Source organism: Lissotriton vulgaris, chromosome 2_1 (genome assembly GCF_964263255.1).
Source record: "Lissotriton vulgaris chromosome 2_1, aLisVul1.2, whole genome shotgun sequence".
NCBI lineage: Eukaryota > Metazoa > Chordata > Amphibia > Caudata > Salamandridae > Lissotriton > Lissotriton vulgaris.
Window position 1 is genome coordinate 58,321,520 of NC_141687.1, and position 22,260 is coordinate 58,343,779.

A 22,260-nucleotide genomic window follows, 5' to 3' on the forward strand; every position below is an offset into this window, starting at 1 on the left:
GTTCGATGTCAGCTAGCTCCGGACTCTCTTCCTCGGAAGCTTCTTCAGCTGCGCTGCCTTCAGCTCCAGTCGCGTTTTCTCCAGTTACCCGCTTCGTGTGGCTGGCATGGATCCACTTCGGTACACCAGCACACTTTACAGCAGTTGTAGTGACGAGGATCTCTTGTCGTGGCTTTCCCCACCTTGGCTTCAGGCAACTGCTCCGGGTGTGTTTCTTTAACGCCACCCAATCTCCTGGTTGCAGATTATGTGCCGGAGTCTTTGGCCACTCGTCTTCTGTCTCTCCAATCTGCTGAGAGAGAGAACGCACTTGGTCACCCAGCTGCTTGCAGTATTCTAATACCATATCATCAGAAATGCTTAGCAGTTTGTGTCCGGGTACCCATGCCTGTCGCATCACTCTTCCCATCAACACTTCATGGGGACTCAGGCCAGTTTTTCTGTTCGGGATACTTCTCAAACTCATCAGCACAAGGGGTAAAGCCTCTATCCAGTTCATCTTTGTGGAATCACACATTTTGGCCAATCTGGATTTCAGGGTGCCATTTATTTGCTCCACTACCCCAGAAGCCTCTGGACGGTAGGCACAATGCAGTCTTTGCTTCATTTTGAATGCTTTACAGAGTTCTTCTAGGACATCGTTGGCAAAATGCCCACCTTGGTCCGTTTCGATTGTCTCGGGAATTCCGTACCTAGGTATCAACTCCCTGAGCAATAACTTGGCTGTAGTTAGGGCATCATTTTTCTTTGCGGGATACGCTTCCACCCACCGGGAGAATAGGCAAACTATGACTAAGATATATCTATACCCCTGACACCTAGGCATTGTTATAAAGTCTGCCTGCATCCTGACAAAGGGACCTACTGCCTTTCCGACATTACTCTGTTCCACTACAGTCTTCTTTCCTGCATTGAATTGCTGACACACTAGGCACCTCTGGCAAAGCTTTTCCGCCTGGTTCCTGAATTTTGAATTACAGAACACCTTGTCAAACACCCGACACATTGCGTCTCTTCCCATATGTGTTGGTTCATGTATCATTCTGATCATGGGGTCGACCAAGCTATCAGGCAGTACAGGCACCCCAGTCGAGTTTACCACCACACCATCATCTGTCAGTTTGCATCCATTTGCTGCCCACCTGCCTTTCTCTTGCCTGTCTGTTGCCTGTTGTAAATCCTTTAACTCCTCCCACGTTGACACATTCTCAAACAACATAAGTTGGCAGCTGGTTCCATCCCACAACGCAATTTGGAGTGACATATGGTATCGGGCACAAAACTGTGCAATTTGGTCAGCGTACCTATTACCGGCAGTCACATCATCATTTCCAGATTTGTGAGCCGCACACTTGACCACAGCCAATTCTTTGGGCAATTGGATAGCTTCCAGTAAGTTATGCACCACCTTCCCGTTTCTGATAGGGGTGCCTGAGGACGTCATGAATTCTCTTTGCAGCCACAATTGGCCGAAGTCATGAACAACCCCGAAACAGTACTGGCTGTCTGTGTAAACAGTTATTCTCTTGTTCTTACCCCTCTTACATGCTCTGGTTAACGCGATGAGCTCTGCCACTTGTGCAGATTTCACCTCGCTCAGGTAAGATGCTTCTATGGTTTCTGTCAACGTAACCACAGCATAGGCAGCACTCAGACTCCCACTCTCATGTCTCAAACATGAGCCATCCACGAACATTGTCTTGTCCCCATCAAGTAGCGCTATTTCACGGATGTCCGGACGGGGCTTTGTACTGAACTCGGTTAGGTCGATGCAATTATGTCCCCCTTCCTCTTCAACTTCTACATCCAGAGGGATAGGTAACAGTGTTGCAGGGTTTAGGACATTGCACCGGGAAATAGTTACATTTTCAGCACCAATCAAAATTTTCTCATACTTAGTCAGCCGACTAGGGGTGAGGTACTGGGTCTTAGTTCTAGTCAGTAGGATTACAACAGAATGAGGAACATATACAGTGACGTGATGTCCCATGACAATGTTCTCACTCTGTTCCAGACTGACGCAAGTAGCAGCAACTGCTTTCAAGCATCCAGGTAATCCAGCAGCCACCGGATCTAGGGTGGCCGAAAAATAGGCCACTGGTCTTCTAACCAGTCCGTGCTCCTGGGTCAGGACAGAAAGAGCACAATTTTCTCTTGTGTCACAGAATAGCTCAAAGGACTTGGTGTAGTCAGGCATACCCAATGCAGGAGCGGTACATAGACAGTTTCTCAAAGTTACCCAAGCGTTCATGCTTTCACTGTCCCAACTGACGGGGTCTTCTACTCCTTTCTTTGTCATTTTTATCAGGGGTCTGGCTAGAGCTGCAAATCCTACAATCCATTGTCTGCAGTAACCCACAACTCCCAAGAACATTCTCACCTCTTTCTGAGTTCTGGGCAGTTCCATTGCTTTAATTATTTTGATTCTTTCTGTAGTAACTTTCCTAATTCCTTTTTCTATCTGGTGCCCCAGATACTTCACTGAGTTTTTACAAAATTGTAACTTGTCAGGTGACACTTTATGTCCTCCTTTTCCTAGGTGATTTAGCAAGGCAATTGTGTCAGTGACACAGTCAGTCTGGGTTTTGGATGCCACCAACAGGTCATCTATGTACTGCACCAAAACAGACTCTCTTGGCAATACTAATGTTTCAAGGCACTTTTTCAGTATCTGGTTGAAAATCGATGGACTTTCGGTGTACCCCTGGGGGACACGATTCCAGACATAGATATGGCTGTCAAATTCAAAACTGAAAAGAAATTTGCTTTCTGGATGCAATGGGATGGAAAAGAATGCATGGCACAGGTCGATGACAGTGAACCATTCTGCATTCCAGGGAATCTGATATAGTATCACAGCAGGGTTGGGCACGACAGGACAGCAAGGCACAACAATCTGGTTTACCTTGCGCAAATCTTGCACCACCCGGTACTTTCCACTAGGCTTTTTGATCCCTATGATCGGTGAATTACAGGGACTGCTCATCACTTCCTCTATTATTTCTGCTTCGAGCAGCCTGGTAATCTCAGTCTCTACTCCTGCCTTTACTTCTGCACTCATTTTGTACTGTCTGGTTTTGGGGTATACAGCATTTGTTTTTATTGCTATTTTGACTGGGTCCACATTTGCCATTAAGCCTACATCTTTTCCTGTGAAATCCCACACTTCTGGAACTACTCTTAACTGGAGCTCTTCAGGTAAATCCTCAACTGTTAAAGGTTTGATATCAGAATCTTGTCTGACCAACATCAGCTTGTACAAACCATCTTCATCGGGGGTCTGAATTTCGACGCCTTTCGGTGTGCAATAGATGGTACAATTCATCTTGCACAACAAATCACGTCCTAGCAGGTTCACAGGACTGGAATCACAGACCACAAATCTGTGCATTTCTTTGAAATTTCCTATAGAAACTTCCATTGGTTCAGTTACTGGAGTACTTATTATTTGATTGGAGACACCCACTACTTGGATCGCTTCTCCCGAGAGGGGTAGGTTAGGAACATCCACTGTTCTTACAGTAGATCTGGTAGCACCAGTGTCCAACAGAAAGGTGACGTCTTTCCCTTCAACCTTTCCTTCAATGTATGGTCCAGTCTGGTCTACCGGTAAGGAGGCGCCAAGTACGCACTCCTCATCCTCCCCTCTCAGGCCCCGTCAATCTTGATCTTCACAGAGGAAGGTATCATTTAACAAATACTGTGGAATGATTGCGTTTCTTTCACTCTCGACTTCCCATACTTCCGCCCTCTCATTCTGCTGACCCTGATTCTTAAAATTCTGTCTAGGAGCGCGAGGTACTGGAGGTAATTTTACCTGTTGCTGGTTCTTTCTTGTCCCCTCTTTCGGCACCTGTGGATTTAAACCATTTACAGGGGCATTACCGGCCTGCAGGTGTGGACACTCGTCTCGCCAATGCCCTATCTGGCCGCACCCATGGCACGGAAACTTCTTCATGGCTTCTTCCCGACTCATTTTAGCTCGGGGCTTGCCTCCCCCCCCAGCAGTGGCATTCTGAGCATTATTACTAGAAGTCAATTTACTTAACTGTTTTTCTTGCTGTTCAGCTAATTTCACCTGTGCCCACATTACTTTCTCCTTGAGGGCTTTCTTTTTATTTTCGATTTCATCTTCGCAGTATTTTGCATATTTCAGGACATCATCTATGGGCTTTCCCTGCCAGCTGATTTTATTATCTCGAATCCATTGTGAGATTTCAGGCCTTAATCCTAACACAAATCTGTAACTGAAATGGGTCATGTCTTTCATGTCTACTTTATCAATACCACTGTAAGTTTTAAATACCTGCAGTAACCTTTCATAAAATGAATGCACCGTTTCATCACGTTCCTGGGTGGTTCTATCTATTCGGGTCCAATCTGTCTCCTTTGCGGGCACCTTTTTCTTGAGGTATTGTATGACTTGCTCATACTTCCTCATTACTTCAGGTGCGGGAGCTCCTGTTTTCTCATCTCTGGGGAATTCCTCACTGGGCCAATCAATTTCAATTTTACAGTCGGTCCACAAATCTACAGGGACCACAATGTCGAAAAACCCATCCAGGTCTTTCAGCAAACACTTCTGAACTTTTATGAAGCGTTCTACCTGCCTGTACCAATCAACAGGCTTCTCCCGCAATTTCGGGAAGTCATTTGTAAATGACACAATATCCTGTCGAGACCAAGGGACATGGACATACTTCCCTCCCGGGACCTCTCTCATGGGGCACAATTTTTCTGTTGGTGTTACTTCCTTTAACACGAATTCTGAAGCCTGTGACTTAGCCCTGCTGTCTTCTTTTTTCTTTGCCCACCGGGTTCTCCATTTTCCCACCTCGCCCCATTTCTGCAAAAGCTTCAATAATTCCTTTACTTGGATCTGTTTTCCCATCACATTCAAGCTTTCTACATCTTTGTCTGAAAAATCTACTCTGTAGGGTTTCTGAAGAATTTTGGAGCGACTAACATCAATTCCCATTTCTGTGGCTGTATCCATTATTCTTTCATGGAGCAACCTAGCACTCCGGGTAAGATTTTTGCTGATAAACAGTAATTCTTCTTCATTATACGAGCTTAGGCGCTCAACTCCTACATTTCCAGCCATCATTTCTTCTATTTCTATTCTTAATTTATATATTTCCAATGCTTTAGGTTGGGGAGTGGTCTCCTTCTCCAGCTCCTTTGTCCATCTGTCCAATTCTTCTGGGGAAACTACGGTGGCACTCCTAACCCCAGATGCACCTTCAATCAACACCTCCTTTGGTCTTGTCTGACTTCTTGCCCCCGATGTACTAGTCCTAGGCTCTCTAATGGGCAAATCCATCAGAACCACAGATTCACACTCACTCTCTTGATCCTCATCTATAAATACTTCCTTCTTCGGGGACGGGATGCTAGGAGTAGGCAGTATTGGGGTGATAACAGGAGGACGGGGACTAGCCAGGTCATTTCTATACAGTGGAATAGCCGGACCAATAGTTACTGGAATAGTCAGGGAATCAGGATGGGGATGTATCTGGGCAATGGTTCGAACTAAATCCTCTCGCTGTCTAGCCAGGGCTTCTTTCTCTTTTTCCCGCAACGCCTTTTCTGCAGAATTGTCATGCAATACCTGAGGTACCAAGGAAGGATAAATACTTGGGGCAGTCGGAGTGACCAATCGGGGTGGACCTTCTCCGAACGGCTGATAATTTGGGACTGTGGATTTAGGTCGCAAAACCCATCCCCGTCACTGGTTTTACTGTCTGTACCCGTTCCATCTGTATCACTATCCCTCCTACATCTGGGATATTTTGAAAAGGGATTTGGAGAATGCACAGGCTCTGACTCTGCAACATAGGGAGGTGGATTTTTCATTAACAAATCTTCCAGGTGCTCATCTTCTGAGTCCCCCACGGGCATTAGGTGATGGGCTTTTTCTTTACATTTTCCTCTCTTCTCTTCTAATACCCCCATCATAGGAAATAGTCCTTCAGTCAACATAGACTGCCTCCACTGTTTCATTTTCTGCTCTTTGGTCTGCGCTTGAACCCTCGGATACCATTTACTCACTCCCTTATCCATCCGGGGTTTATCTCGCTCTGCAGCCTCAATCTCCCATTCCTCCAGGGCTTCGTACTGGGTCAATCTAGGTCTAGGGTGTAATTCATTCATGCGGGTCCTTAAGTTAAACAGAATCCGACCATTAAATGTACCTTCAACAGGAAATGCTAGGACTCCGTCATCTGCAGTATACTTTTCCCAATTTTCTAACCAGACACAAGTGTGGTACCCTTTATCAAACAGCATGAAGGAGGCAGGGGTATTTGGCGGGGGAATGAGCACGCCTTCCCTCGTTCTAATGGGCTTGTCAGTTTTGAAAAAATTATTTATTTTATCAGAGAATGACAGTTTCCTCTTTACTCCATACATCATGTGCGGTCTACCTCGTATAAGCTGATCCTTATGAAATCCTAGGTACTTTGGATTCGGTATGAAATCTGGATACCACATGCAACTCTCCAGACTCGCTTCTAACTCGGCTTGATTAATTTTGTTTACCTTTGTGCTTCCAATGCTAGCGCGACTTATATTTCGCACTACCCAATCAGGTCAGAGAATACAAACGCCCTTAACCAATGGGTGCGCGGCCTTTTCGCAAGACAGAGTCTCACGCTTCGGCACTCACCCCTCCTTTACAAATTCAGCTCCACTACACACCCGCTGTCTTGACCAATACCAGCGCGGCACGGAGTGACGTCAGAGCAGCTCTCCGACTGACTCCCTCCTTTACAAGGTAACGGAAACTTTTTACTCTCTCTAAAGTGCGAATGCAAGTCTTAGTCAACAACACACAACGTTTGCCACTATGTCTGAGTGTTCTAAAGAGATAAAAGAATTTTCTTTCACTACTAGTAAACCACTTCTGTCTACTTTTCATTCACTCTGGATAGACTTCTTTGCCTGTCCCTTCACACTAGTAACATAGAACCCGTTATTCTTCTGACTCATCCACCTTAGTCGGGGATATGTACTGAGCCAGGATTTCACCAGCGAACTATTTTACTTACCAGACAAGCCTCGGAGACCCTACTACTCCTTCCGTATGCGACCCTTACTAGGTGATATCGCAATGAAAGTTTTATATGGGACTCGTAGCTATCATTCACTCCAGAAAACAAAGGTCCTAATTAGTGCTTCCAGTTATCCTCAGCCCTGCACTAATACCTCAAACCTAGTGACTTCAACAGCTAACCGGATTCTGCTCACCGTTAGCTAAATACTTCCCCGGGGATTCGGACTACACTGAACAACCACAAACAGTTTTTCGGTTAATATAACATTTATAGCAGCAATGCAAAAATCATATACATTTACATATAAAACCTTAAAACATTTCAAAATATTTGAACCAATACAGTAGAAAAATCAGCAGCACATTTTATTTTCACGGTTTGTTTGTCAACTATCCTGTCTACCTAATCTAACTAGTCCAAACCATCCTCTGGTTACCAGAAAATTACTGATAGAGCGCGCAGTTCACCCGGGCCACCAAGGTTACCTATTCTTTACACGCACTGGGCCCTGGCGTGCAAATTTCAATACCACACTAACAATTTGGGGTGAACCGGGTGATGGTTACTTTGTTTCTCCTCCTGCACGCTGCTATGAGCAATTAAGGTTTGGTTTCACCTCTGCTTACCATGCACCTGACTTACCACAGGCTCAATTCTTATGACAGATCTGGAGCTATTAGGGAAATAGTAGACAGGGCCTAGGAACAAATACTCTTTATAATCAGTACACTCTTATCCACAATTTCTGTATAATGACCACAGACACCTGAGGATGTTCAAAAGATTTATATAAGTTCAAAAAGAATATGACAAAGCAATAAGTGATATGCAGAGTAATACGTCAATCATCAAAATCAAAACCATAAAATAGCTATAGATTAGAGCTAAGACCATTTGAGTATATGGGAAGACTAAAGGTAGGACTTTTTAGAACAGGGCTAGTCACTGCAACTTTATACTAGAACATAGGACGTGGATGGGACCTAGAACATGTACTTAACCTAAGTACTTTAAACTATTCTTACTAAGTTCACCGCAATCATACTAAGGGAAAGGGAAAAATTGGAACATACTAATAGAAATAACAGTTTGGCAATTCTCTAAAGGTGGGGAGAGAAGTGGAACAATTCTAAATACAATCGCATATAATTTGCTTTAAAGGTGACAGAGCAGTATCACAGGCAAGAGTGCTTTAATAAGAAAATGAAGAGAGAGAAGACGAGGGAGAGAGAGAGAGTGAGGCGCAAACCCACAGGCTGATATTTACCTAGGTCTGAAAGAGGACTAACCCTGGCCACGGGTCAGTTGGAAGGACGGGGACAAGGACCCTCAGGAAGGAATGCCAGAATGCGAGCAGGTACAGCTCACGGACAGCAAGGACAGGATACCCCTCAGGATTTGGGATCAGGACTGGGCTCACCAAGGTACGACCAACACCCACAGCTTCAGAAGCAACGCCAGCGTTACCCCTCTCTGCAAGTAATCCGCCAGTAACCCCGATTGGGTTATTCGAATTTCCCAGCAAAGTGCTTCGCCAGCACTTAGGATTATTTCCACCCCTTAGGAGTTTGTGGAAAGTATGGACAGAGTGCTCCGCAGCACTTCAGATTGAGCACCTATAGAGTTCGTAGGGTCAGTGACAGGTCTGCTATTCGGACAAGTCGGACAATTTTCCTAAGCTAAACTAGGGCAATTATACTGTTTTGGGGGCCCTTAGACCACCCTCTAATGTTGCAAGTGACAGTTTCCCACATTATGATTGGTCAGGAGAGGTGGTGCGGTCATTACCACCTCCTAGAATTCAACTTTCTCATCCCAAATATTAAAATTTTCCTACCCGCCCCTTGGGTTCACGTTCCCATGCATAGAATACAACAGCATAATAAAGTTCACAATAGGTAGCAACAGAGTTGCATCGTCCAAGGTAAGAATTTGCTTTCCCAGAGAAGTTCTCAGGCGCATTGTGCTTCAGGAGCCAGCTGGCTTGTTTCAGCTTCTGCGCAATGGAGTTTTCTCTCCGGTCATGTGACGGTGCCCAGCAGAGCTTCAAGTATGGCTCCGCTCCCGATTTCCCAGCCCCAGAGACGCGGTACATGAAAAGTAAGCGAGAACAAATTAAAATCATAAAAAATTGATCACACTGTATACCATGTTAAAGTTCTAACCAACCCTTACTTTATAATGACTATAGCATTATTGTTTTAGTGCGAAAAGACAGATAGGCTAAAGCAGCAGTAGCAAGCAGAAAGCGTGGTGAGAGACAAGCGGCCATGTTTGCAACAGTGCGCATGAGCACAAATTCCCTCCAGAATGCGAGTGCGTCACATCACATGGGTATGACCGACGCATGCGCAGACTGAATTTCAGCGAAGCAGCCGTGTTTAGTGCAAGCTTCGTTAGTATGAGGAAAGACATACAAGCAAGCATCCTGGGGACACCCGCGTGTTTGGAAAAACACTTAATAAATGACGAACAATGGTGTTAATATGATTATACTGTTTAGACAAGGGTTTTGTATGAGAGCAGGGCGCTTTCATGCGAATCCCAGCTCCATCATTCTCACCTCCACTCCAGTCTGCCTTTCCTTTGGCATCCCTCTATGCTTCAGTTATCTCTTTCACTAATCTATTTTCTCTTTGGATAACATAAGTAAAAAATCTTTGTCTCTCTTCTCTCTTTTAAATTGCCTTATTTTATTTCCTCGTGCCTATTTGCAATCCAGTTGTAGATGACCCAGCGTTCTGTGCATTCCAACTCTAATAAAAGCGAGTTTCTTTTCTCACCTCAACCCTCTCATGGTCTATATTTTGCTCGCTTCCCAGTCCCTCTTCCTTGCCCTGTGCTTTCTCTCTTTCCAAGTCTTCGACTGATTCTGATTCTTCACTTCCATTCACCGGTTGGAAAGTGGAAACTCTTAAATTATTCTCACGCTCTGGGATTCATTCTAGGCAGAGTGTGTTTTAAAATAGTTTAAAACTCACTTTTCAAGTTGTCAGCCATATTTATCATTAGTCAGGTAGGCTCATTTGAGTTCATTTGAGGTCGTGTGGATACGGTCACAGAGTGTCACCTGATGGTTCTGAGATTAACGTTCATAGGCACCATGGTGTAGATAACAATGGGACTCGTTATGACAAACGGGCACTAGGATTCGCATGCACACGAGGTGGAGATCTTGGCTCCCTCAGTTTAAACTCTGATTATTGTTATTGTGTTGGCTTTACTTACAGTATTCCCCTGATGAAGGTATTCCCATACCGAAATGCATTGGGACTAACTGCGAATGATGTTAAGATGAACATGTACATGATGAATGTACCAAATGAAGAAAGAACGTATACAAGAAAGAAAATTGGCATTAAAACTACAATGTCCTTCAATTGAATTACTTTAATTTTTTGACCCCAACACAGAGGGGCATGGGCAATATCTTAGTAGAATGAATGTCTGTTTATTTTTGATTTATTTTTGAGATATTGAAATGTGGTGTCATATCTAAGTGTGGTTTAAAGAGCACCCCACGGGGGCTTGTGTACAGTGCGTCGCTTTCAAACAGTCTCTGTTTGGGTATTTAAAATAGTTTACCATGTCTGTGTCTTTAAAGAAAGGGCCCAATCCTCTGCTTATAAGCCCTGGATCTACCTGAAAGCCAACAGTCCAGCCGCAAATGCCAGGCGGCATCCCCTCTGAATGGGGGGCGGAAGCCCCCCAAGCTCTGTTTCGGGTTTCAAGGGACCTCGTCAGTGAGATGTTGGTGTATCGGAATTTCATTGTGATAATATCGTCTGCCATAAATCTCATGTCCTCAATATAGTTTGCAATTCATCACTGTATTGGGGTTTCTAATTGAAAATTAATACCCAATGGGTTGATATTTTTGTAAATTATTTTTAGGGTACAACACTTATATCAGGCAATATTTTTGTACAGGATATTCTGACATACTACAAAATCCGAAAAATCCGAGTGCTGCAAATAACTTGTGGGGGTCTCAAGGCGCTGAACCCAGTGAGATAGCGCTTTAGTCCTGATTGCATAGTTACCTCTGGGCTTACATTTGGGCATGGCGACCGCACTAAGGGTTGTCTTAAATTCATAGCAACTGAGGGATGTATGGAAATGCCTTATCTAATGTTACCCACTGGCATTAACTTTCGATGAAGTAGATTCCATTTTTATTTTGTGTGTACTTCCATTTTTAGCTCATGTGTGGCAAGCATGTGCGAACCGGCGTTGGTGTTCCCCAAAAGGGCGTAACTTGACTCGTTCTGCTAGGTGATGCCCCCTTTGATCAAAAAACAGTTGGCTCAGATAGGTTTCAACCTTGAGGGTCCTCCGCAGTGAAGGGAATGGATGGCAGTTCAGGATGGATTGCTGTTTATTTGGTGGTCCACAACTGGCTTGCATATGGCTGTTCCCGGTCTGAAATGGCACAGTGAGCAAGAAAACAATGAACTGACTGGGGCCCAGAATATTTACGAATGTCTGATATTAAACCAATTGTCCCAGCCACCTTTATATTTCTCATTGATTTACCCCAAGTGAGATGGAAGGTCCAGGTGTGGCTCCAGCATGTTCTGTGCCATGGGATGCAAGCGGTGCCTCACTGATGAGTTCAAACAAGTGATAAGTTCATGCCCCTACCTGGAGTCTGGGCTGTTTGGGGTTGGACCCAGAATGAGTCCGTGGCGATAGAAAACGTGGCTTTGAGTGCTCACCAGTAGTTCATTCTCTCAGACCTTCCATGCATTGCTTGGCTTTTCTCGTTCACTGCTCATGTCTGTCTGCTCTTTCGTTTCTTACTCCAAGTTTTGGTCACTTTGATTACCGTTCCTACTTTCTTGTGGCATTTATTGGCCTCAGCCTTTAATTTAGTAATTGCTTAGTTTTGAACTCTCTCCTGCTTGCATCCATTGCATGGCTTTCCTTTTCATATCCTCTCAGCTCTCTGTGTATTTAAGTCTGCTTCTGGCTTCCACCCCTATCGTTTTTGCCTTTTAAGAATTCATACTCCATCTACCAGCCGTGCTGGTCACTTCATGTTCTCCACGTTCTAAATCCTTTTACAGTTCTTTTTCCTTTCTCGCTACAAGAACAGTCACTGTTTCAATTTATGCCACACCCGCAGCTTCTTTTCTGCACCCTTCGAAAGCAACATCTTCCGTCCCCATGTCTTGATGTTTTCCAGGTATTTTGCTGAAATATGATTAATTCCTTTCATTAAGTATACCTTTTGAATAATCCATGCACTGCGTTTGACGAAAGCGCTATAGCCACTAAATTCTTGAGTTTACGCCTGCCTTGCTTACTCCAGATCTTTGGTGTCTGAACCTCCTTGGAGCTTCATTTCTGTGCCAGCCATCTCAAAAAGTTTGAGTTGAAATGCCTCCTGCTATCCCAGGCGTCAGATGTTTTCGTGGAGATTCCCTCATTCCCTACAACACTGACCCCTGCGCGTCATTTGTGACTCACTCATTTCCCGTAGCACTTGCTTCTTGCACTTTAATGGAGGCTCACTCATTCTCCACATAACTGACCTAATACCCTTCATTTGCAGACTCACTGATTTCCCACTTCACTGGTTTCGCATGCTTTAATTCAGGCGTATGGATTCTGTGGGTCGCTGCCTCCATAAGCTTCAGTGGGGACCCCCTCATTCCCCACATCACTGTTGTTTTGCGCTTCCATGGATTCACTCCTTTCCCAGATCACCAGCCTCATGACCTTCAATGCAGGATCACTCTTTCCATCCATCATTGATTCACTCATTTCCCAGATCACTGGCCTCATGACCTTCAATGTAGAATCACTCTTTCCATCCATCAATGCACTGAAATGGAGACTCCTTCACTCCGGATATCGCGGCATCTTGCACGTGGATGGAGTTGCAGTCATTCTACTTGATTCACACACAGTCAAACATAACTTTATTCGATTTAAAATGTGAATCATAAAAGCAAATTAAAAAAAACATTTAAAAAGTATATGCAAACAAAATTTGAGAGTACAGAAAATAAGTAGCAATATGCAGAAATGTTTCCAAACCTGATTAATAACCAGGGCTCATATTCCGCATAGTTTTCCTAAAGTTAATAACACTTTTAAAAAAAGCGACAATGTAAGGCGTAAACATTTCATTTTCCAAAACCTGTAAGGCCGATAACGCCGTTCTACAGTGTCTCAATCCCAGAATCTTTAAAATTGGCAATATAAATCTTTTTCTTGGAATAGAGTAAAACTTACAAAATAAAAAAATATGCAACATGGATTGTTGTGATACGTCATCATAGGGACAAGCCTCCAGATTCTTAGTTCCGTCATTTGTAGTTGTAGTTAGCATTAAACAATCATTAACAATGTCACGGTTAAAGCTGGTATGTAGAGACGCCCAAACCTTGTGCCATAACATAATTGGTTCTACTTTAATCAGGTCTGAAATGTACGGAATTCCAAACTCAGAATGACAAATAAAGTTGGCAGTGCTGTTAGGAACAGCCAATAGATAGCGTATAAAGGCATTCTGTAGCAATTGTAGGGGTTGGACGTCCGGATGTCCCAATATGCCTGCTCCATGCATAGCTGTGGTGAGGCACTTAGCTTTATAGATTTGTAGTAATTCAGGGAATGGGCTTCTGCCCAACTTCCTCGCAAAATTAACCAGGACGCCAGTGGCTCTAGAAAACAACAATTTCCTGGCCAACATCGCAGTATTCCAAGTTCTCCCATAGTCAAAATGTATACCCAAATAAGCACATTTGTTGGTGCATTCCACTTTGCTATCATTACTAATAATATCACAGCACTTAGCGCTATTCTTGCCACACTTCATTATAAAAGTTTTGGATGTTTTCACATTAAGACCCCTTTTGATTGCAAAACTTGTGACAGCTCACTGCAACCCTAGTTGGGCGTAGGCCATCCGCGTATAGTTATACGGGAACCAGATGCTTATTAATAAAAGGGAGGTCCTGACATTGATCTGTTAAATTGCTGACCATTAAGTCAATGTCACATTCATCCCCACGTGCCTCATCTTTCTTGCTTCTCCTCCACAGACTTCCAATACATTGGCTTGGACCCTGTACCATCTTGCGAGGGATCCTGAGCTTCAGGGGACCCTCTTCCAGGAGGTGATCAGTGTGGTTCCCGCTGGCCAAATTCCCACTATGGGGGACCTCACCAAGATGCCACTTCTGAAGGCCGTCATCAAGGAGACGCTACGGTAAAGAGGCTCACCGGGTTCACATCTAGTGGGAATGATTTATTTAGTTAGATCGTGCTCAAAACAGCATAACAGTATCTAGGCGTGCAGAGTAAAAAGATTGTGCAATCAGAAGATCAGAGAGACAGCCAGGATGTCTAAGATTTGTGCAAGGACAGCAAGTACTTTTCTTTCAAATATGCAGTAGAAATTGATTTCAGAGATTAGCTTGTACACATTTTTCAATTTATTTTGCTTACAAAGATACCATGTGAGAGTTCCCTAAAGATATTTATAGACCAGAGCCTGGATCTTTTAAGTCTACAAAGGCCTTAAAAGGAAGCCAATTATTATCATTCTGGTGGTGGGAGATTATTCTATTTTAGAATTTGCGCAGCACCTCATTCACCTATCAAGGCTGCAAACCCCCTGTGACGAGACATTGCTGCAGTGTTTGTGCATGGCTGATCGCGTGTGAGTATGTAGTTTGCCCTCAGTGTGAGGTGTTGGGAGTCATATGTAAGGATCAGAAGACTGCTCCATTCAGGTTGCAACAAACGTTTTGCTGCAGTTAATCCTGGGTAAAGCATATAGATATAATTGAGATAGTCACGTTTGCACGTTCTTACCATCTTCCTGGTGGTTTTGAAATAGTCTGGAGCGCTGCAAGTTATATCCGCCACTTTGGAGGGTTTAAAACAGTAATTAAGTTTGTTGAATGAAATATTTGGTTGAACCTCAACAAACCCAAACAAGTATAATAGCCGGTATTCAGGTGTCCCTTATCAACCTCCCCTCTCCCCAGAGTTCTGTCTAATTAGCATTTAGATCTCATGGGACCAAATACCAACCTGTATGTCCCCTAACACCCATTCAGATCTTATGTTGCCTAATATTGAGGACTGGCTTTTGGCTTGGGTGAGCTGTGCCCAGACCCAGGGGGCAGATCTTTCAGCATTAATGCAAATAGCAGCATCCCTCCCACTTGGCTCCAGTGATTCAGTGTAAAGCTTTTTCAATCTTTTACATCCCACAGATTCATCCCCCTTCCTTTCCCTCCCTTCACTCCCTGCCTCCTCACACCAACAGCCACTTCCCCCCTACAATGAACAACTTGGCACCGGTTTGACAGAGCTAAGCTGTGAGTAATTCACGTGAGCTCCTCCAATGTTTGTGTTTGCGAGTCAGTCACTGATGTACTGTAATCCACCAGAGAGTGACCTGTGAACCCAAAAGTGTCCTCCTTCTGCCCAGAATCATCTTAATGATTGTGGGGGCCCTGGGCCAAATGTATTGTGGGGGGCTCTATTCGGTACTGTTTTGAATTAATGATCCAATTTCCGCTCTTTCATGCTATCCTTGGACAGGTTACTGACACTGCACATGTACACTCCTCCAAATTCTAAATGTTGTTACATCTAATATCATAGCCTTATAGCCCGCCGTGGTGGGCTATACCGGCTATTAAAGGCCCGCTCCTGCCTTAAGGGCCCGAGCCGAAGGCAAGGGACTTTTACAAGGGACGGGACTAGGAGCTCTGAAATACAAAAAATAGAAACACATACAACTGATTCATGCACTAGTATGGTATTGAATTAAAATGAAGACATAGAAGTTTACATGAGCACTAATTCCTTTAAACAAAGTCACAAAATGTGTTTTGTAGGCACATGCGTGAACTTAAAGTCGACAGCTCTGTCTGTAACACCACAACCACCCCTTTATGTGCCTCTTTCTCTTTCCTGTGACTGAAATACCCCACCCTCAAAAACCCTAGAACACTCTTGTCACCCCGCTCCTCATCCTCATTGCCCCAGACTGCCCAATCTCCTATGTCTCTGACGCTCCATTTACCCCCTGCTGCACAGTGCTCCTTTGGAATAGTGGTAGTCGAATGTCTGAGAGCAGAGCTATCAAATTGGGAAATGCACTCTCTGGTACCCGACACCCAGTTGTTCTAAGGCTCCGCTGCTGGACATTCTGCCAGGCCACAGAGTGTGACTTCTCAGAGTCTCCAGTAGTGACATACTAAGGACCAAGCGGTATTTTTGTGACAGGCATATTTTCTGCCTGCCACAAAGAGACCACACATTCTGGGGGTTGGGATCACAAAGTTTGCATTATTTTGCCACAAAATTAGCTATCCCAGGTCACATCCTGGGCTTTCTTATAGGGTACATTGATGTAAAACTGGTATGAAGCACATGGACTCCCCATAACTATGGCATAACAGTGGCAACAAGATTGCGATTCTGATTGGCTCAATTAAAGATGCTACATACAGTATACTATATGAGAACACAAATGAAGATATTTGGTCAGTCTAATGACTAAAACTGTTTGAGAAACTGTGGCCAACCTGGATCTTTTTATTACCTGACATGGACCCAAAGTTACTGAATTCTGGAAAGAGGTCTCCAAATGCTTGGGGGAAATATGGGACGCAGACCTGCACTTCTCCACTAGAACAGCTACTGAGCATATGGGGTGACGACGCATCATATATAGTGTATCGTGTTTGTGGTGGCAAGGAAGGAGGTAGCTAGGAAATGGGGACAGTCTGTGTATGATGTCTGGAAATGTCGTGTTTAAGAGCAAATGGCAAAGAGAAAATCATTAACAGACACCTCACCAACTACCTTAACAACCTCCAACTCTGTCACAGCTCAGTCTGGTTTCCGATCCAATGACCGCCCTGAAACTGTCTTTTTCGCTGCCACAGATGACATCCCCATGACTCTGAACAGAGGGGACATGGTGGACTACCTCCTCCTGGACCTCTCCGCAGCATTTGGCACAGGGTCCACCCCATCCTCATCCAATAGCTTCACAACATCAGAATCCAATGGTACGCACTATGATGGGTGTACTCCCTCCTGACTTGAAGAACCCCGTCAGTTAGGCTGGCTCCCAACACATTGGATTCCCATAACCTAATCCTCTGCGTTCTGCATAGATCCACCCTGAGCCCGATGCACACATGATCTCTCTAGCTAGCATCATCCGCTCCTACAGCATCATCGTCCTCACCTACCCTACAGTGATGACACACAGCTCATTCTCTCCCTCCCAGACACAAAGCCCAGTCCCTTGATCTAATTTAATGCCTGCACCTGGTGGCCAACAGAGATAGGGCCTAGACCCACGCCACCACCCATGCCTTGAACCTCGAGCTCCTCATTGACAGCAACCTCGACATGACTGCCCAAGTCCATGTCAACACAGTCTTCTGCTTCCAGACTCTGAAGATTTTTAAATGGCTCCCAATCAGCACCCTGAACACTGTCATGCATGCCCTGGTCACAATAAAGTGGAACTACAGGAACACCCTCCATACCTGTATTAACAAAAAACTCACCAGAAGGCTTCAGACCATCTAGAACTCAGCTTCCATAATCGTTCTCATCCTTCCTTGCTTCACTCGCATCACACCACACCTGAAGGAACTCTACTCACTCCCCATTCACCAGCGAGCACAATTAAAACTCCTCACCTGCACTTTCAAGGCACTATATAACACTGGCCCAGCATACCTCTACAATCTCACCTGCTTTCACAAACCTTCCAGACACCTCTGCTTATCTGGACTCCTTGCACAAAATACATGCATAGGTAAAACTAGTCGAGCCTTCTCCTGCATCTCTCCTAAAGCGTGATCTGGGTTAAATCCATCTTTCCTTTGCTCACCATGACACCCCAGTTTAGACCTGGCCATGTTCTAATCAGTCTTGACCCTGTGCCTCATGGGAACAGTCCAGCCTGAACTGGCAAGCCAGATCTTCCCTGGACCGGAAACAAGCATCCTAGGATCAGTTTCAGGTTTTCACCCCTCATCAGCCGGGATAGCCTGAATCCAGTGGCACAGTGAGCCTGGGACCCACGTCTGGGTATACCCGGCGCACTTGGGGTGAGAAAGCGTAAGACACACAATTGATGGACATAATGCAGATTAAATTAAAACATTCACCCCCAGTCAAGAGATCTGGGTTAAATCCATCATTCTTTTGCTCACCATGCCACCCCAGTATAGCATGGTGAGCAAAAAAAACGATTGATTTAGGCCCCAATCTCTGTACTGTGGTGAATGTATGACATTGAGCTGCATGCTGTCCATCAATTGTACTTTTTGCATTTGTCACCCCAAGTGGGGTGGTTATGCCCAGACGTGGGTACCGTGCTCTCCATGCCACTGGAGTTTAGCTACCCTGGCTGATGAGGGGTGAAACCCTGAAACAGGTCCTAGGATGCTTGTTTCCAGTCCAGGGAGGACCTGGCCTGGCATTTCAGGCTGGACTGTTCTCATTGGGCGCAGGGTCAAGACTGATTTGGTAACTGCATGGGGGAGTAAAAAATGGATTTGGACCCAGATCAGTGTACTGGGGGACATTGTTCTGCACTCTATCAGTTGTTCTTTTTGCAGATGATATAGGCCACTACATAACATTTCTGTGGCATTCATCATAGTGCATTTTATGAGGACTGTGTAGCCTACCATCTCATTTAAGGCCAGCAATAGATGAACTTGTTGACAACCAGTTGGATCCAGAAGGTGAAATTAAGGCTTTAAACATTTGCCTTTAGCCCTTCTCAAGTCGTCAAAATTCAACTGACACAGATTTAACCCTATGCAGATGACACTTAACCACATTGAAAAAAGTATCCCTCCAAAAAAGGTTCTTTAAATGGGTTTAATTCAGAACCCTTCATACCCAGCCTGATATCCACGTACTCTAGAGCTACACTGGTCTCCCACCAGTCTTTAACAAACACAATCGCACCAAAGAAACTATAGAGATTGCCGTGGTGTCCTTCAATGCACCTCTAATCCTTGAGAACCAAAAATCGGCAGTGCTGTCCGATCATGATGCCCTAAAAACATTCTGTCGGTGGATTTTGCGCATGTGCGCAAAGGAGACGCTTTGGCAGACGCTTGGTGCTTGCGGTCCACGCAGTCCGCGAGCGAGTTTCGAGAATCCGTTGCCTGCAACCACATCTGCACCATCAGTGCCGCCCGCCCGCCCGTTGTGGCCCCCAGTAGCTACAGCCGAGCAGCGGCAGAGGAGTGCGGTTCCCGGCCCGAGAGCAGGGCCTCGGCGGCGGCAGCGGAGTTCGGTGGCTCGAGAGCAGCGGTTTGCTGGCCAGAGGAGGGAGCCAGAGAGCCAGAGAGCCTCAGAACGCCAGAAAACGCCATCCTCCACCATCCGGAGACGGGAGCGGAGCCACTTGCCTTGCCATCTTGTCGCCACCCTGTTGTGCTCGCCGAGGCAGGGGTGAGGGCAGCAGCGCAGCGGTGCGAGAGCTCCGGCAGCGCAGCGGTGGCAGAGCGGTGGCGGCCCGATCACAGCTGACTACAGCCAGTAACCGGTGAGCAGGAGTCGCGGGCGGGCGAGATTGCGGAGCAGGCGAGCTGCAGGCGGGTGTGAGCGGGAGCTAGCGCTGCGCTGGGAAAACAACCAACACTGTCCCTACGCTGCCGCTGCCATACCACCACCATACCACTGCCATCTCCTCCTAAATCATTGTCAGAACCTGTACCTCGAGGCCCGACCCTGAGCCACGAGTCCTAAACCTCCAGCAACCTCCAACAAGACGTTGGCTTCCACAAAGGCGCCGAGTGCCCAACGCCAGCCCTCGTTGCAGTCACGCCGGACCGCAGAGCCCCACGGCAGAAGGTGGAAGGGGAGCCTGTCCAACTAAGCTAGCCCCGCCCAGTTCGACTGGCCCCCTGAACAACCTCCCAGGGGGGGACCTAAAACCCGATCCAGGTACCCGGTAGTCGGAAGCTGAAGAAAGGCGCTGGGGGGTCAGCTGGGGAGGCAGAGAGCATCGGAGCCAACGCCGTAGTCAGGACTGGAGGACAAGAGGATTTACCCACTCAGCCACCCCAGCCTGCGGTGTGCCAAAACAGAGGCACCGAGACAGCAAGCACCTGCCAGGGGACAGGGCAGGGGGGGTACCCGCAGAACTTACACACTGGCAGAGGGAGATCTAGACAAAGAGTGAGAGCTAAGCTTACTCACCCACAAAAGTCGTGCTGAACGGAGAAGTGGGCCAAGAGCTCTAATCGGGGGACAATGAGGTCAGGGAGAACTCGACGACCGGTGGAAAGCAAGAAGCCCCCGAAAAACTCCAAGAAGTCAAACATAGCCGATACATCCTCGGGGAATCAAGTCGACCAAAGGGAGAGGTTGGTCTCAGCACCCACCCCCGAATCAACGTCAAAATTCCCAAGAAAGTCAGGGCTCTTAAAATACTTTTACTTAAAGGATCCAATTGCAGCGATCTACACGTCAACAGCTGAAGCCAGCAACTTACCAAACCCAATTTCCCCAATTAACGTTCTACCCTCTTTGGACAAAAACAAGTCAAGCATGAGCGATGGGCCAAACCCCTGTATACAATCTAAGGGTCTTCCACCCAAGGGAAGCACGCTGAGAATTACCGCACAAGTACACCATCTAAATGCCCACACAGGGGAGAACGACCATACAGAAGCCCAAAAGCTCACCTTGGCGGATGCCATCAGAAAGGACCATAGCCGGATAACAACTGACAGTATAATACCTACTGACGTAGTGGAAGTAAATGATCCTAAAGGTCCGACAAGTCCCAGGGAGGGCTCACCCAGCCAGGACAATCTACACGCTGAAGCCTTGTATGATAGTGACCCATGGCAAAAACCACTATTTTTGTCAAATGATTCTGAATTGGAAGAACTGACGGAAAGGATATCAATGTACCTAGAAACCCAAGGCAGAGCATTACGATCTGAGCCAAGTCCGAAAAATCTACACCCGAGTCTAGGTATGTCTACTCCTCGAGGGCCAGTAGAAAAAAGAAATTACCAAAACCTCACCATAAACAATAGTAACAACATGACAATAAATGACCCTTACATAAATAATACTGCACCAATAACCATCTCGTGGGGCAGTTCGATCGACATTGACTCGAATGTTTCAAATAAGACTCAAGAAGACCAGTCGCCCATTTGGATCAAGTCCTTACTAAACTCCCTAGATCAAGCTTTAAAAGCTCTGAACTTTCAATCGAATAAAATGGAGGTGCAGATTGACCTCATTACTTTGGTGGCAGGCCACATTGCGGGCTTAAACTAAAAAATGGACGCACTTACCTCACTATTAAAAAATCAAGGGAAACTAGAGGCCCAATCAGAGTCTAATAAACTACAGCTTTGTTGCAGTTGTGGTTCAATAATTGAAAAACTAGCAAGTTTGCCTGCAATTCTGATGGACATTTTACGGGAGGTAAGACAACCTCACTACTCAGTTGAAAAGAGCACAAATCTTACCCTGGAAAAATTTCACTCCCCCCATAGGTCAATCATAAAGGAGCATTCAATCACCTAAAGGACTCAGAACACATCTCGAGGGATGTGGGGCTAGAAAGACCAGTCCAAGACCAGGAACCAGCATTGCCCCCCCGAATTTTAGTTGAAGAGGAAAAAACTGTCGTCAAGGAGGAAAAAACAGCAACCAAGAGACAAAAGAAAAAGGCCAGGAAAGCCAGGTTAAAGTATAAGCATCAACAAACCTCAGACCCAGGGAAGCTGTTTCCAATCTTTAACGTAAATACCGCTCAGGACTCCAATTCCTATTGTCCCACCATGTCCCAAGACGGCAAGGTTGGTCTAATTCAGATGCCAGTGAATCAAGAGTCCCAAAAACCCCGGAGGGAGGACAAACTTAGGCAGAGTACAACAATAACATCTGTTAACCATCACAGCATAACGAACTTGGGACTAGCCGAAGCTCCTAGCGGCCCAATGGAAAAATCACCAGTACCAAAAAACATCCGGATTCACATGGAAGGAATCGCCGATTTTACCCGGATTCCCGAAAAGGGAGGAGCAGAGCAAATAAGGCCCAGGGAAAACACAGGAGACTATATAGGGGGACAAGGTCTGTCAAAACCGGCTGACAATAACAGTCTGCAGTTCACCGGAACACAGCTCAGCCGTCAGAAACCGGAATCCCTCCTAAA

At 45.7% G+C, this 22,260-nt stretch overlaps 1 protein-coding gene across 1 annotated transcript in view; it reads left to right on the forward strand.

Annotated features, from left to right (window-relative positions):
- LOC147729552 (sterol 26-hydroxylase, mitochondrial-like) overlaps window positions 1–22,260 on the forward strand; it is a 154,967-nt gene that overhangs the window by 77,259 nt on the left and 55,448 nt on the right. The window contains exon 7 of the mRNA XM_086954447.1: window positions 14,111–14,277. Within this exon, the coding sequence (XP_086810573.1) occupies window positions 14,111–14,277 (167 nt within the window). The remainder of the gene's footprint in view (window positions 1–14,110; window positions 14,278–22,260) is intronic.